The sequence below is a fragment of the Ranitomeya imitator genome, chromosome 4 (genome assembly GCF_032444005.1).
Source record: "Ranitomeya imitator isolate aRanImi1 chromosome 4, aRanImi1.pri, whole genome shotgun sequence".
NCBI lineage: Eukaryota > Metazoa > Chordata > Amphibia > Anura > Dendrobatidae > Ranitomeya > Ranitomeya imitator.
Genome location: NC_091285.1, coordinates 437,180,392 through 437,197,350, shown reverse-complemented (window position 1 = coordinate 437,197,350; position 16,959 = coordinate 437,180,392). Strand labels below are relative to the sequence as shown.

At 44.2% G+C, this 16,959-nt stretch overlaps 1 protein-coding gene across 2 annotated transcripts in view; it reads right to left on the bottom strand.

The window, feature by feature from the left end:
• Nucleotides 1-16,959, bottom strand: part of VPS13C (vacuolar protein sorting 13 homolog C) — a 478,755-nt gene that overhangs the window by 189,301 nt on the left and 272,495 nt on the right. For both annotated transcript variants that reach the window (XM_069765602.1, XM_069765601.1), the window contains one exon: nt 14,811-14,924. In XM_069765602.1, the coding sequence (XP_069621703.1) occupies nt 14,811-14,924 (114 nt within the window). The remainder of the gene's footprint in view (nt 1-14,810; nt 14,925-16,959) is intronic.

The following is a 16,959-nucleotide window of genomic DNA, read 5'->3' as shown; positions in this document are numbered from 1 at the left end:
GGGAGTGCAGTACTCAGTGAGGTTTCCCGCCAAGCTGAGACTGGTGGCTTTTAATAAGACCCACTTTTTCTTGACACCGGAGGACGCTACCCAGTGGCTTGATACTCATGAGAAAAAACTTAAGGGAATGGGCGACTGACATTTCGGCGAGATCCAGTTGGGATTTGTTTTCTCTGTCGATGGAGGAGAGTTCTGCGCTCGTTAGCAATGGTTAAAGAGTTGAGCAACTGTTGGGGGTTTTGCTGGGCCATATTGAAGGAATGGCCGGAGGAGACAGTACCAACTACTAAGTACGGGGGAGGAGGGTTATGCTGGGTACTGTGAACTGGTTTGGTACTTTTTCTATATGTTAATATAAGTTGAAATGTTAAGATACAATAAAGTGAAAGTTGGGGGGGAAATTGTGATTGCTATGGCAGCGGGACGCGAATGGAGAGGGTTAAGTAAGGGAGAGTGTTCGCAGTGGGCAGTGGAGCCCCACTCTTGATGAGAGGAAGAATGCGTTATATTGGGGGGGTTAGGGGGGCAGGTTGGGAGGGGGCAGGGGGGGTGGGAGGGGGCAGGGGGGGTGGGAGGGTTGGGGCAGCTCATACTTGGGAAATTGGATACTTTAAGAAATGATGAGCCACATGATGGGAGATTGTATTAAAATATTGAGTTGGAATGTGAGAGGTCTGGCGGATAAAACACGGCGAGCGGCAAGTCTGCAGTATGTCCGAGAACAGAAGGTCTCAATGATATGCCTGCTGGAGACACATTTAGTGCGGGAGAGGGTGAACATATTGAATAGGCGCTGGATACAGAGGGCGTATCATTCTACTTTCTCGACGTATTCTAGGGGTGTGTCTGTGTTAATACCTGCGGGGGTGCAGTATGAGGAGGTAATGGTAAAAGAGGATGTGGATGGTCAGTATGTGGTGGTGAAATGTAAAATGAATGGAGTATTGATGTGTATAGTGGCAATGTATATTCCGCCCCCATACTCAAGCAAGAAGATAAGAGAGGTGCTGGAGAGGGTAGAGCGCTGGGGACCGTTACCATTACTAATTATCGGCGACCTTAATAATATATGTGATGACTTTTGGGATAAGAACAAAAACCCCCAGAATAGGACGGCGGGACATACCACTACGTTTGGGACTTATGTCGGGGAAGTGGGCATGGTTGATTTATGGAGAGTTAGGCATATCGGGGAAAGGGCGTATTCATGCTACTCGCCAGCTCATGGTACGGTGTCTAGGATTGATCTGGCACTGGGTAACCGATTACTAGATACGATGGTAAGGGACGTGAGATATTTACCTAGGGCTCTCTTAGACCATAGTCCAGTTGAAGTGGAATTTCGATCAGTGGGGACACGGAACGGGAGCAGAAGGGAGTGGAAAATTCACCCTAATTGGCTACACAGTATAGACTTGGAGAATATTAAGAAGGAATTGGTGGAATTTTTTGAGATAAATGAGGGTAGCGTAGATGTGCTTACTGTGTGGGAAGCCATGAAAGCGTACTTGAGAGGGCTGTTGTTTAGGGATATTAGCAGGTGTAAGCGGAAATCGAGAGAGGCAAAGAGGCTGGCGATAGATGGGCTGAGGGTGGCTGAAGATGAGATGGTAATAATGAGTACTTTGGAGGCTGGGAGGAGGTTAAAGGCAGCTCAAAGCCAGCTAGAGGCGGTCTTGCTGAGTAAGGCTGAAAGGAAGAGGGAATTCATGAATTTGGCCTATTACCAGGAGGGTGAATCAGTGGGTCATTTGCTGTCGCTGGTGGCATCTGCCTAGAGAAATACTTCCTTTGTTCACTCTTTGGTGACTGGGAGTGGTGTTGCTGTTTCTGAGACTTCAGAGATTTTGGAGACTTTTGCAGATTTTTACGCAGACTTATACTCCTCTCGGGTAGATGGGTCAATGGAGGACACGGTGACGTTCCTTGAGGAGTTGGAGCTCCCGAGGCTGAGTGACACAGCTAGGGAGGATTTGGAGGCTCCCATTACGGAGGAGGAACTGGGACGGGCATTGCAGTCGATGGCTAATGGGAAGGCGCCTGGCGTAGACGGATTTCCTGCCGAAATTTATAAAAGCTTGGGGGAAGTGTTGATCCCTAAATTGAAGGCGGTCTTGGAAGAGGCTACGAATGGTGGAAGGCTACCGGCATCTATGCGGGAGGCCACAATAGTGGTGATTCCAAAGGAGGGGAAAGACCCGACACAGCCGGATTCATATCGGCCAATTTCTTTGCTTACTATCGACGTTAAACTCCTGGCTAAGGTGTTGGCGATGAGGTTGACAAGTGTTATTTCTGGCCTGATACACTCAGACCAGTCTGGCTTTATGCCTGATAGGTCAACTGCGATTAATCTACGAAGGCTGTATATGAACTTGCAACTCAAAGCCGATAACTGTGGCCAGAGAGTTATTGCATCTTTAGACGCTCACAAGGCGTTCGATAGTGTGGAGTGGGGGTATCTCTGGCAGGGGTTGCGAAGAATGGGGTTTGGACCGCAGTTCATATCATGGATTCAATTAATGTACTCGATGCCGATGGCCAGGGTTAGGGTAAACGGGGAGTTGTCACGGACCATACAATTGGCTAGAGGGACGAGACAGGGGTGTCCGCTTTCCCCCCTTTTGTTTGCTCTGGCGGTGGAACCACTGGCCGCTACGCTTCGACAGTCTGATGAGATGACGGGGTTTAAATATGGGGTGATTGAAGAAAGGGTGGCGTTGTATGCGGATGATATTTTGTTGTTTCTGGCTGACCCGGTTGCATCCTTGGAGGGAGCCATTGGGATTATTGAACGATTCGGATCAGTGTCGGGACTTAGGATAAATTGGAGTAAGTCTATCTTGTTTAAGGTGGACGATGTGGATGGGGAGCCATTGGAGGACGGGCGACTGGAGGTGACGAGTAAATTTAAGTACCTGGGAATATGGGTATCTATGCCGGTTACTGACTATATACATGAGAATCTGACTCCAATCTTGGGTGCCCTCAAGGCAAAAGCGGATGCATGGCTTAAGCTACATTTGTCTGTGGTAGGCAGGGTGAATCTTATCAAAATGATTCTGATGCCGAAAATACTGTATATTCTTCACAATGCGCCGGTTTGGATACCACGTGGGAAATTTAGACAGATCAACTCTCTGTTTAGGAATCTGATTTGGGGGAGGCAGCATCCGCGTATCAAACTGGAGACACTTCAGCGACCCAAGGATGATGGGGGTCTGGCATTGCCTAACCCTGAGTTGTACTTTCTTGCAGCCCAGAGTCAGCATTTAAGGGGCTGGGCGCATGAGGGGTCATCTGGGGCAGTACAGCGGTTGATGGAGGTGGTGACAAAAAGAAGGCCAGTGGTGCAATGTTTGGAGGATGGATCCTTGGAGAGTTTGGGGAAGCTATATCCGACTTTGCTGTTGATACGCAAGCTGTGGAGTAGATTGAGGCACATACGTGGGATCACGGACTTGACTAGATATTCGCCGCAATGGCATAATAACACTCTGAAAGAATTTGAGGCATTGGGGGTACTGATAGAGTGGTTGGGCAAAGGGATTCAGTATGTGTATCAAATAATTGAACAAGGTGAACTGAAATCATTTTCCCAATTGCAGGCGGAATTTGGTCTTGGGTCTGCAGGGGAGTATCAATATTTGCGGATGAGGCATGCCTTTGGAGCTCAGAGTAGGAACGGAGGTATTAGGATTCAAAGGGATATAGTACTGGAGTATGTGTGTAATGATGGGACGACTGGAGGAGTCATATCCACTCTGTACAGGGATCTGTTGCACACTTTTCTATTGGGGTTTCCAATAATGGCAAGAGCTAAATGGGAAAGGGATTTGGGCCCAATAGATAACGAGACTTGGGAGTCGGTGTTGGAATGGATCCCAAGACTGTCGCTGAGTGAACCGTATAGACTGTCACAGCTCTATATGATACACAGAGTTTATAGGTCTCCGATGGTGCTATATAAGGCAGGATTGCGTAATGACTCTGAATGTCCGAGGTGTAAGTCTACGGATGCAGACATTTTCCATATGATGTGGACATGTCCGAGGTTGGCTGCCTTCTGGGTGGTAGTTTTGAGTCGTATGGAAGGTGCGTATGGATGCACGTGCCAAGGGATCCAGTTGTCTGTTTGTGGGGATGCGTGGATGAGATTGGAGTGGATAAACACCTAAAGATAGCTATAGCTAGATTGCTATACATGGCTAGGAAGGTGATAGCTAGAAACTGGATTAGGGAAGAGCCGCCATCAAGAGGAGAATTCCTCCAGTACGTAAAACAGGGCCTGACACTAGAAAAAGGGATTTATAAGAAGAAAGGGAAAACTGAAACGTTCAATAAAATGTGGTCTCCATGGATTGCTATGGGATAGTAATGTGAAGTGTGGCTTATACGAATGGTTGAGGGATTAGATACTCTATTGTTTTAATGATGGTAGTAATTAACAAGATGAGCTGCTTTGTGGGGTGGGGGTGGGGGGCTTTGGGATCGAAGGGGGCTGTTTGAAGGGGGAGGGGGGGGAAATACTCTATATTGAAAATGTAAATGTAACATGTTAATTGCCTTGTTATTCTTAATAAAAATTTATTTGAATAAAAAAAAAAAAATGTCATAGGTATCTGATATTCTAAGCTTAACCCCTTAGTGACAGAGCCAATTTGGTACTTAATGACCGAGCCAATTTTTACAATTCTGACCACTGTCACTTTATGAGGTTATAACTCTGGAACGCTTTAACGGATCCCGCTGATTCTGAGAATGATTTTTCGTGACATATTGAACTTCATGTTAGTGGTAACATTTCTTCGATATTACTTGCGATTATTTATGAAAAACGAAAATATGGCAAAAAAATTTAAAATTTTGCAATTTTCAAACTTTGTATTTTTATGCCCTTAAATCAGAGAGATATGTCACGAAAAATAGTTAATAAATAACATTTCCCACATGTCTACTTTACATCAGCACAATTTTGGAAACAACATTTTTTTTTGTTAGGGAGTTATAAGGGTTAAAAGTTGACCAGCAATTTCTCATTTTTACAACACCATTTTTTTTTTAGGGACCACATCACATATGAAGTCATTTTGAGGGGTCTATATGATAGAAAATATCCAAGTGTGACACCATTCTAAAAATTGCACCCCTCAAGGTGATCAAAACCCCATTCAAGAAGTTTATTAACCCTTTACGTGCTTCACAGGAACTGAAACAATGTGGAAGGAAAAAATGAACATTTAACTTTTGTTTGCAAACATTTTAATTCAGAACCATTTTTTTTATTTTCACATGTGTAAAAACAGAAATTAGACCACAAAAGTTGTTTTGCAATTTCTCCTGAATACGCCGATACCACATATGTGGGGGCAAACCACTGTTTCGGCGCACCGCAGAGCTTGGAAGTGAAGGAGTGCCGTTTTACTTTTTCAATGTAGAATTGGCTGGAATTGAGATCGGACGCCATGTCGCGTTTGGAGAGCCCCTGATGTGCCTAAACAGTGGAACCCTCCCACAAGTGACACCATTTTGGAAACTAGACCCCTTAAGGAACTTATATAGATGTTTGGTGAGCACTTTGAATGCCCAAGTGCTTCACAGAAGTTTATAACGTAGAGCCGTGAAAATAAAAAAAAACGCATTTTTTCTACAAAAATGATCTTTTTGCCCCCAAATTCTTATTTTCACAAGGGTAACAGGAGAAATTGGACCACAAAAGTTGTTGTGCAATTTCTCCGGATTACGTCCATACCCCATATGTGTGGGTAAACCACTTTTTGGGCGCACCGCAGAGCTTGGAAGACAAGGAGTGTCGTTTTACTTTTTCAATGTAGAATTGGCTGGAATTGAGATCAGACGCCATGTCGCGTTTGCAGAGCCCCTGATGTACATAAACAGTAGAAACCCCCCCACAAGTGACCCCATTTTGGAAACTAGACCCCCCAAGGAACTTCTCTAGATATGTGGTGAGAACTTTGAATGCCCAAGTGCTTCGCAGAAGTTTATAATGCAGATTTGTGAAAATAAAAAATATTTTTTTTTCCACAAAAAAGATTTTTTTAGCCCCCAAGTTTTTATTTTCACAAGGGTAACAAGAGAAATTGGACCTTAAAAGTTGTTGTCCAATTTGTCCGGAGTATGCTGGTACCCCATATGTGGGGGTAAACCACTGTTTGGGCGCACGGCAGAGCTCAGAAGGGAGGGAGCATCATTTGACTTTTTGAGCGCAAAATTAGCTGTCTTGTTTGGAGACCCCCTGATGTACCTAAACAGTGGAAACCCCCCAATTCTAACTCCAACCCTAACTCCTTTTTTTTTTGTGCGATCGCCTGTTAACGGTTAATCACCGGCGATCGCAAGTCGGTGGTCGGTAAAAAAAAACCTCGAATCATGTTCTCTGGGGTCTCGGCTACCCCAGGCAACCGAGACCCCATAGAAAATCCGACTCTGGGGGGCGCTATTCACTTTTTCCACAGCGCCGTTAATTAACGGCGCTGTGGTTTAAGTACCCTTAACTGCCGCCGTTAACCCCTTCCCGACCTGTGACACAGCGTATGCGTCATGAAAGTCGGTGCCAATCCGACCTGTGACGCATATGCTGTGTCACAGAATGATCGCGTCCCTGCAGATCGGGTGAAAGGGTTAACTCCCATTTCACCCGATCTGCAGGGACAGGGGGAGTGGTAGTTTAGCCCAGGGGGGGTGGCTTCACCCCCCCTTGGCTACGATCGCTCTGATTGGCTGTTGAAAGTGAAACTGCCAATCAGAGCTATTTGTAATATTTCACCTATTATAACTGGTGAAATATTACAATCCAGCCATGGCCGATGCTGCAATATCACCGGCCATGGCTGGAAACATTGATGTGCCCCCACCCCACCCATCGCCCCCCCAGCCCTCCGATCTGTCCTTTACACTGCCCCGCTCCCTCCGTCCTCCTGTCCGCTCCCCCCGTGCTCTTGTCCGCTCACCCCCGTGCTCCAATCACCCCCCCGTGCTCCAACCACCCCCCCTGCACTCCGATCCACCCCCTGCAGTCCGATCCACCCCCCGATGCTCCAATGCAACCCCCCGTGCTCCGATTTACCCCCCCATGCTCCCCCCACCCCATCATACTTACCGAGCCTCCCGTGGTCCGTCCGTCTTCTTTCCTGGGCGCCGCTATCTTTCAAAATGGCGGGCGCATGCGCAGTGCGCCCGCCGAATCTGCCGGCCGGCAGATTCGTTTCAAGTGCATTTTGATCACTGCGATAAAACCTATCGCAGTGATCAAAATAAAAAAAATACTGAATGACCCCCTCCCTTTGTCACCCCCATAGGTAGAGACAATAATAAAATAAAGATTTTTTTTTTTCTTCCACTAAGGTTGGGGTAAGAACTAGGGTTAGGGTTAGGGGTAGGGTTAGGGGTAGTGGTAGGGTTGGGGGTAAGGGTAGGGGTAGGGTTTCGGTATGTGAACACGTATTCTGTTCCTCTGCGGATTTTTCCGCTGCGGATTTGATAAATCCACAGTGCTAAACCACTGCGGATTTATGGCAGATTTACCGCGGTTTTTCTGCGCATTTCACTGCAGTTTTACAACTGCGATTTTCTAATGGAGCAGTTGTAAAACCGCTGTGGAATCCGCAGAAAGAAGTGACATGCTGCGGAATGTAAACCGCTGCGTTTCCGTGCAGTTTTTCTGCAGCATGTGTACAGCGATTTTTGTTTTCCATAGGTTTACATTGAACTGTAAACTCATGGGAAACTGCTGCGGATCCGCAGCGTTTTCCGCAGCGTGTGCACATACCTTTAGAATTAGGCTATGTGCACACGGTGCGGATTTGGCTGCGGATCCGCAGCAGTGTTCCATTAGGTTTACAGTACCAAGTATACCTATGGAAAACCAAATCCACTGTGCCCATGGTGCGGAAAATACCACGCGGAAACGCTGCGTTGTATTTTCCGCAGCATGTCAATTCTTTGTGCGGATTCCGCGGCGTTTTACACCTGTTCCTCAATAGGAATCTGCAGGTGAAATCCGCACAAAAAACACTGGAAATCCACGGTAAATCCGCAGGTAAAACGCAGTGCCTTTTACCCGCGGATTTTTAAAAAATGATGCTGAAAAATCTCACACGAATCCGCAACGTGGGCACATAGGCTTAGGGTTAGGGTTGGAATTAGGGTTGTGGTTAAGGTTAGGGGTGTGTTGGGGTTAGGGTTGTGGTTAGGGGTGTGTTGCGGTTAGGGTTGTGATTAGGGTTATGGCTACAGTTGGGATTAGGGGTGTGGGGGGGTTAGTGTTGGAGTTAGAATTGAGGGGTTTCCACTGTTTAGGAACATCAGGGGTCTCCAAACGCAACATGGCGCCACCATTGATTCCAGGAAATCTTGTATTCAAAAAATCAAATGGTGCTCCCTCACTTCCGAGCCCCGACATGTGCCCAAACAGTGGTTTACCCCCACATATGGGGTACCAGCATACTCAGGACAAACTGTGCAACAATTACTGGGGTCCAATTTCTCCTGTTACCCTTGTGAAAATAAAAAAATGCTTGCTAAAACATCATTTTTGAGGAAAGAAAAATTATTTTTTATTTTCACGGCTCTGCGTTTTAAACGTCTGTGAAGCACTTGGGGGTTCAAAGTGCTCACGACATATCTAGATAAGTTCCTTGGGGGGTCTAGTTTCTAAAATGGGGTCACTTGTGGGGGGTTTCTACTGTTTAGGCACACCAGGGGCTCTGCAAACGCAACGTGACACCCGCAGACCATTCCATCAAAGTCTGCATTTCAAAACGTCACTACTTCACTTCCGAGCCCCGGCATGTGCCCAAACAGTAGTTTACCCCCACATATGGGGTATCACCGTACTCAGGAGAAACTGGACAACAAATACTGGGGTCAAATTTCTCCTGTTACCCTTGGGAAAATTAAAAAATTCTGGGCTAAATAATTATTTTTGAGGAAAGAAAACATATTTATTATTTTCACGGCTCTGCCTTATAAACTTCTGTGAAGCACTTGGGGGTTCAAAGTGCTCACCACACATCTAGATTAGTTCCTTTGGGGGTTTCCAAAATGGGGTCATTTGTGGGGGATCTCCAATGTTTAGGCACACAAGGGCTCTCCAAACGTGACATGGTGTCCGCTAATGATTAGAGCTAATTTTCCATTTAAAAAGCCAAATGGCGTGCCTTCCCTTCCGAGCCCTGCCGTGCGCCCAAACAGTGGTTTACCCCCACATATGGGGTATCAGCGTACTCAGGACAAACTGGACAACAACATTAGGGGTCCAATTTCTCCTAATACCCTTGGCAAAATAGGAAATTCCAGGCTAAAAAATCATTTTTGAGGAAAGAAAAATGATTTTTTATTTTCATGGCTCTGCGTTATAAACTTCTGTGAAGCAGCTGGGGGTTCAAAGTGCTCAATATGCATCTAGATAAGTTCCTTGGGGGGGTCTAGTTTCCAAAATGGGGTCACTTGTGGGGGAGCTCCAATGTTTAGGCACACAGGGGCTCTCCAAACGTGACATGGTGTCCGCTAAAGAGTAGAGCCAATTTTTCATTCAAAAAGTCAAATGGCGCTCCTTCCCTTCCAAGCCATGCCGTGCGCCCAAACAGTGGTTTACCCCTACATATGAGGTATCAGCGTACTCAGGACAAATTGGACAACAACTTTAGTGGTTCAATTTGTCCTTTTACCATTGTGAAATCAAAAAAATTGTTGCTAAAAGATAATTTTTGTGACTAAAAAGTTAAATGTTCATTTTTTCCTTCCATGTTGCTTCTGCTGCTGTGAAGCACCTGAAGGGTTAATAAAACTTCTTGAATGTGGTTTTGTGCACCTTGAGGGGTGCAGTTTTTAGAATGGTGTCACTTTTGGGTATTTTCAGCCATATAGACCCCGTAAACTGACTTCAAATGTGAGGTGGTCCCTAAAAAAAAAATGGTTTTGTAAATTTTGTTGTAAAAATGAGAAATCGCTGGTCAAATTTTAACCCTTATAACTTCCTAGCAAAAAAAAATTTTGTTTCCAAAATTGTGCTGATGTAAAGTATACATGTGGGTAATGTTATTTATTAACTATTTTGTGTCACATAACTCTCTGGTTTAACAGAATAAAAATTCAAATTGTGAAAATTGCGAAATTTTCAAAATTTTCGCCAAATTTCCGTCTTTATCACAAATAAACGCATAATTTATTGACCTAAATTTACCACTAACATGAAGCCCAATATGTCACGAAAAAACAATCTCAGAACCGCTAGGATCCGTTGAAGCGTTCCTGAGTTATTACCTCATAAAGGGACACTGGTCAGAAATGCAAAAAATGGCAAGGTCTTTAACCCCTTTACCCCCAAGGGTGGTTTGCACGTTAATGACCGGGCCAATTTTTACAATTCTGACCACTGTCCCTTTATGAGGTTATAACTCTGGAACGCTTCAATGGATCCTGGTGATTCTGACATTGTTTTCTCGTGACATATTGTACTTCATGACAATGGTAAAAATTCTTTGATAGTACCTGCGTTTATTTGTGAAAAAAACCGAAATTTGGCAAAAATTAGTAAAATTTCGCAATTTTCCAACTTTGAATTTTTATGCAATTAAATCACAGAGATATGTCACACAAAATACTTAATAAGTAACATTTCCCACATGTCTACTTTACATCAGCACAATTTTGGAACCAAAATTTTTTTTTGTTAGGGAGTTATAAGGGTTAAAAGTTGACCAGCAATTTCTCATTTCTACAACACCATTTTATTTTAGGGACCACATCTCATTTGAAGTCATTTTGAGGGGTCTATATGATAGAAAATACCCAAGTGTGACACCATTCTAAAAACTACACCCCTCAAGGTGCTCAAAACCATATTCAAGAAGTTTATTAACCCTTCTGGTGCTTCACAGGAATTTTTTGAATGTTTAAATAAAAATGAACATTTAACTTTTTTTCACAAAAAATTTAATTCAGCTCCAATTTGTTTTATTTTACCAAGGGTAACAGGAGAAAATGGACCCCAAACATTGTTGTACAATTTGTCCTGAGTATGCCAATACCCCACATGTGGGGGTAAACCACTGTTTGGGCGCATGGCAGAGCTCGGAAGCGAAGGAGTGCCATTTGACTTTTCAATGCAAAATTGACTGGAATTGAGATGGGACGCCATGTTTCGTTTGGAGAGCCCTTGATGTGGCTAAACATTGAAACCCCCCACAAGTGACACCATTTTGGAAAGTAGACCCCCTAAGGAACTTATCTAGAGGTGTGGTGAGCACTTTGACCCAACAAGTGCTTCACAGAAGTTTATAATGTAGAACCGTAAAAATAAAAAATCATATTTTTTCACAAAAATTATCTTTTCGCCCCCAATTTTTTATTTTCCCAAGGGTAAGAGAAGGAATTGGACCCCAAAAGTTGTTGTACAATTTGTCCTGAGTACGCTGATAGCCCATATGTGGGGGTAAACCACTGTTTGGGCGGATGGGAGAGCTCGGAAGGGAAGGAGTGCCATTTGACTTTTCAATGCAAAATTGACAGGAATTGAGATGGGACGCCATGTTTCGTTTGGAGAGCCCCTGATGTGGCTAAACATTGAAACCCCCCACAAGTGACACCATTTTGGAAAGTAGACCCCCTAAGGAACTTATCTAGAGGTGTGGTGAGCACTTAGACCCACCAAGTGCTTCACAGAAGTTTATAATGCAGAGCCGTAAAAATAAAACAAAATTTTTTTCCCACAAAAATTATTTTTTTAGCCCCCAGTTTTGTATTTTCCTGAGGGTAGCAGGAGAAATTGGACCCCAAAATTTGTTGCCCAATTTGTCCTGAGTGCGATGATACACCATATGTGGGGGGAACCACTGTTTGGGCGCATGGGAGGGCTCGGAAGGGAAGGAGCTCCATTTGGAATGAGGACTTAGATGGAATGGTCTGCAGGTGTCACATTGCATTTGCAGAGCCTCTAATGTACCTAAACAGTAGAAACCTCCCACAAGTGACACCATTTTGGAAACTAGACCCCCTAAGGAACTCATCTAGATGTGTTGTGATAGCTTTGATCCCCCAAGTGTTTCACTACAGTTTGTAACGCAGAGCCGTGAAAATTAAAAAAAAAAATCTTTCCCCCCAAAATTATTTTTTAGCCCCCAGTTTTGTATTTTCCCGAGGGTAAGAGGAGAAATTCGACCCCAAAAGTTGTTGTCCAATTTGTCCTGAGTACGCTGATACCCCGTATGTTGGGGGAAACCACCGTTTGAGCGCATGGCAGAGCTCGGAAGGGAAGGAGCGCCATTTGGAATGCAGACTTAGATGGAATGGTCTGCATGCGTCACATTGCGTTTGCAGAACCCCTAATGTACCTAAACAGTAGAAACCCCCCACAAGTGACCCCATATTGGAAACTAGACCCCCCAGGGAACTAATCTAGATGTGTTGTGAGAACTTTGAACCCCCAAGTGTTTCACTACAGTTTATAACGCAGAGCCGTGAAAATAAAAAATCTTTTTTTTTCCCACAAAAAATATGTTTTAGCCCCGACTTTTGTATTTTCCCAAGGGTAACAGGAGAAATTGGACCCCAAAAGTTGTTGTCCTATTTGTCCTGAGTACGCTGATACCCCATATGTTGGGGTAAACCCCTGTTTGGGCACACGGGAGAGATCGGAAGGGAAGAAGCACTGTTTTACTTTTTCAACGCAAAATTGGCTGGAATTGAGATCGGACGCCATGTCGTGTTTGGAGAGCCCCTGATGTGCCTAAACAGTGGAAACCCCCCAATTATAACTGAAACCCTAATCCACACACATCCCTAACCCTGATCCCAACAGTAACCCTAACCACACCTCTAACCCTGACACACCCCTAACCCTAATCCCAACCCTATTCCCAACCGTAAATGTAATCTAAACCCTAACTGTAACTTTAGCCCCAACCCAAACTGTAGCCTTAGCCCTAACCCTAATCCTAACCCTAGCCCTAACCCTAATCCTAGCCCTAACCCTAACCCTAGCCCTAACCCTAATGGGAAAATGGAAATAAATACATTTTTTTAATTTTTCCCTAACTAAGGGGGTGATGAAGGGGGGTTCGATTTACTTTTATAGCGGGTTTTTTAGCGGATTTTTATGATTGGCAGCCGTCACACACTGAAAGACGCTTTTTATTGCAAAAAATATTTTTTGCGTTACCACATTTTGAGAGCTATAATTTTTCTATATTTTGGTCCACAGAGTCATGTGAGGTCTTGTTTTTTGCGGGACGAGTTGACGTTTTTATTGGTAACATTTTCGAGCACGTGACATTTTTTGATCGCTTTTTATTCCGATTTTTGTGAGGCAGAATGACCAAAAACCAGCTATTCATGAATTTCTTTTGGGGGAGGTGTTTATACCGTTCCGCGTTTGGTAAAATTGATAAAGCAGTTTTATTCTTCGGGTCAGTACTATTACAGCGACACCTCATTTATATCATTTTTTTATGTTTTGGCGCTTTTATACGATAAAAACTTTTATAGAAAAAATAATTATTTTGGCATCGCTTTATTCTCAGGACTATAACTTTTTTATTTTTTTGCTGATGATGCTGTATGGAGGCTCGTTTTTTGCGGGACAAGATGACGTTTTCAGCGGTACCATGGTTATTTATATCTGTCTTTTTGATCGCGTGTTATTCCACTTTTTGTTCGGCGGTATGATAATAAAGCGTTGTTTTTTGCCTCGTTTTTTTTTTTTTTTTCTTACGGTGTTTACTGAAGGGGTTAACTAGTGGGCCAGTTTTATAGGTCGGGCCGTTACGGACGCGGCGATACTAAATATGTGTACTTTTATTGTTTTTTTTTTTTATTTAGATAAAGAAATGTATTTATGGGAACAATATTTTATTTTTTATTTTTAATTATTTTGGAATATTTTTTTTTTTTTTTTTTTTTACACATTTGAAATTTTTTTTTTTACTTTTTTACTTTGTCCCAGGGGGGGACATCACAGATCAGTGATCTGACAGTTTGCACAGCACTCTGTCATATCATCGATCTGACTTGCAGCACTGCAGGCTTCACAGTGCCTGCTCTGAGCAGGCTCTGTGAAGCCACCTCCCTCCCTGCAGGACCCGGATCCGCGGCCATCTTGGATCCGGGGCTGGAGGGAGCAGGGAGGGAGGTGAGACCCTCGCAGCAACGCGATCACATCGCGTTGCTGCGGGGGGCTCAGGGAAGCCCGCAGGGAGCCCCCTCCCTGCGGGAAGCTTCCCTGTACCGCCGGCACATCGCGATCATCTTTCATCGCGGTGTGCCGGGGGTTAATGTGCCGGGGGCGGTCCGTGACCGCTCCTGGCACATAGTGCCGGATGTCAGCTGCGATAAACAGCTGACACACGGCCGCGATCGGCGGCGCTCCCCCCGTGAGCGCCGCCGATCGCGCTGGACGTACTATCCCGTCCATGGTCATAGGGGCCCACCCCACATGGACGGGATAGTACGTCCGATGTCAGAAAGGGGTTAAGGTCAAAATAGGCTGGGTCATGAAGGGGTTAAAAGGCGTATCGGCAGTCGTTAAGGGGTTAATACTTATACCTGCTATTTGGATTCTTTTAGTTTTACCACATACATTTAGAATCATATACATCAACTTGTTGACCAGTAAACAAGTTCGACTATAGAGAACTGTCTGCTTATTTTGTAAGACCGATGTGCATGCTGTATGTCAGACTGCACACCATGAAAATGTGCAAGACGATAGAACACAAGGTGTTATAATCCGTAAGATGTCATAACTGCATGGCATTATGAGGACACCGGTATGTAAACACAAAATGACGTACCTTGTATCTTAACATCAGCAATATTGCACGACTCATCACAAATAAAAATATTAAAGGCATTTAAAGTAGCGGAAAGCTTCAAGTCAATGATGTCCTTTTCATATGCAGGTGAAACTGTTGAAACAAAGGTAAAAACGTTCTTTCCAAAAGGGTAAAAACATGTTTAAAACACATAGTGCTTTACTATGTATCTAAGCAACAAGCCATACATACTGCAAGTACCAAAATGACATAGGAAATTAAAATTTAAATTTTTTTTCTTGTGCTTTATTGTTTGCATTCTAAACAAGTTCACAAGTCTAAATGAAAAATATGTATGCAAAGGTAAGGCATCCAGTTTGTAAAAAAGTGAAAGAGATACTTTATTCAACCATACAGCTACATTTCAGCGCTCTCCAAGGGGCCTTTTCAACCTTTTACCTAAGCGCCAACTGCTATGGTTTGACACAGATGGCGTCTATGCAATTTAGCTGGCACTCAACAAATGTGGAGAGAGCTCTGATCCTAAGCCTTCTCAAGACACAGGAATCACAGAAATAATCTACCTACAGGGTGTCCGTAAAGTCATGGTGCGCTTTTGACCAGTCACTGGAAAGCAACAAAAAACGATAAAAATGTGAAATCTGCTCCAAATATAAGAAAAACTCTCCCAGTTTCATACCTATTCAGTGCAGTTTGATGTGGGCTCCATTTGTTGCCTTACACACATCCAAATGATAGTGAAGTTCTTGCCACACACGGGTGGTCTCCGAGTATTTGTGACTGCTCAGAGTTTTCGTTTTTGTTGACTCAGCTGAATGATTTATGGCTGAGTACATGTGGGGGTTGCCTGGTTGCTAGGGAATCCCCACATGTAATCAAGCTGTCTAGTAGCTGCAAATCATGCAGATGCGGCAAGGAAAACTAAATCTCCGAGCAGTCACAAATACTCGGAGACCACCTGAGCGTGCTTGGGAAAACCCGAGCAACGAGTATACTCACTCATCACTAGTAAGGACATTTAGTGTAACAGAGTGAATAACGTCTGTGATTCTCTGTGTTAAGTGATTAATGTCATTGAAACATTCAATGTACACATCTTGCTTCACATAACCCCAAAAGTAAAAGCCTAAGGGCGTCAGATCCAGGGATCGTGGTGGCCATGGCTTGACAGAACCCCTGCCTATCCACCGCCGGGGGAATGTTCTATCCAGAAACTCACAAACAACAGTGGCGTAGTGTGGAGGAGCACCTTCCTGTTGAAAGATGACACCTTCTGGAAATTGTGGCACTGCACACAATTCCAACATGTCAAGATACATGTTTGCCGTCACATACCGCTCTGTGTTATGTTCGTACTCAACGTAGGCATGAGGATGCTCAGCAGCCCATATTCGGACGTCATGGCGATGAACATGTCCATAGATATATAAGGTCGCTTCATCGCTAAACACAATCTTCTGCAAAAATCTTGCATCATTGTCGATCTCATGAAGCACATCTGTAGCAAACTCGCATCGCTTGGGTCTATCCACCGGTTTGATAGCGTGCAACAGCCGCAATTTGTACTCCGTAAAACAGAAATGTTTTTTTAACACCTTATGAACAGTAGTCTTGCGTAGGTGTAATTGTTAAGCACACGCATGCACAGATTTTTTAGGGCTCCTTAGGTAGCTATCCCGTATAGCCTCTACAGACTAGTCACTGACTGATGGCTTACCAGAACGGGGTTTCTCCACCAAACTGCCAGTGTCCTTTAACTGCTTATCCCACCGAGTAATGTTATTCCTATGTGGTGGCGCTTCGTTATAAATGTGCCGATATTGACGTAGCACTTTGGTCACGGATTCGAATTTAGCGAGCCACAGAACACACTAAACTTTCCTCTGTACCGTTCACATCTCGACTGGCATGGAAAACCACACAGCTGGCATAAGCTTGTGGTTGCATGATGTCACAGACCTGGCAGTGTATTAATCAGAGTTAAGTTTATCAGGGGTTAATCTGACTGGGGGCTCAGCAACAGCTTAAATGAGTTTGTGTTGTTTGATAGGTTCTTGTTATCTCTCCTCATGAACAGGTCTGATATGATTGAGCCAGAGAAAGGGTGCCAAAATGTAAACTATAAATAGATTCTGTGACTGGTTAAAAGTGCACCATGACTTTACGG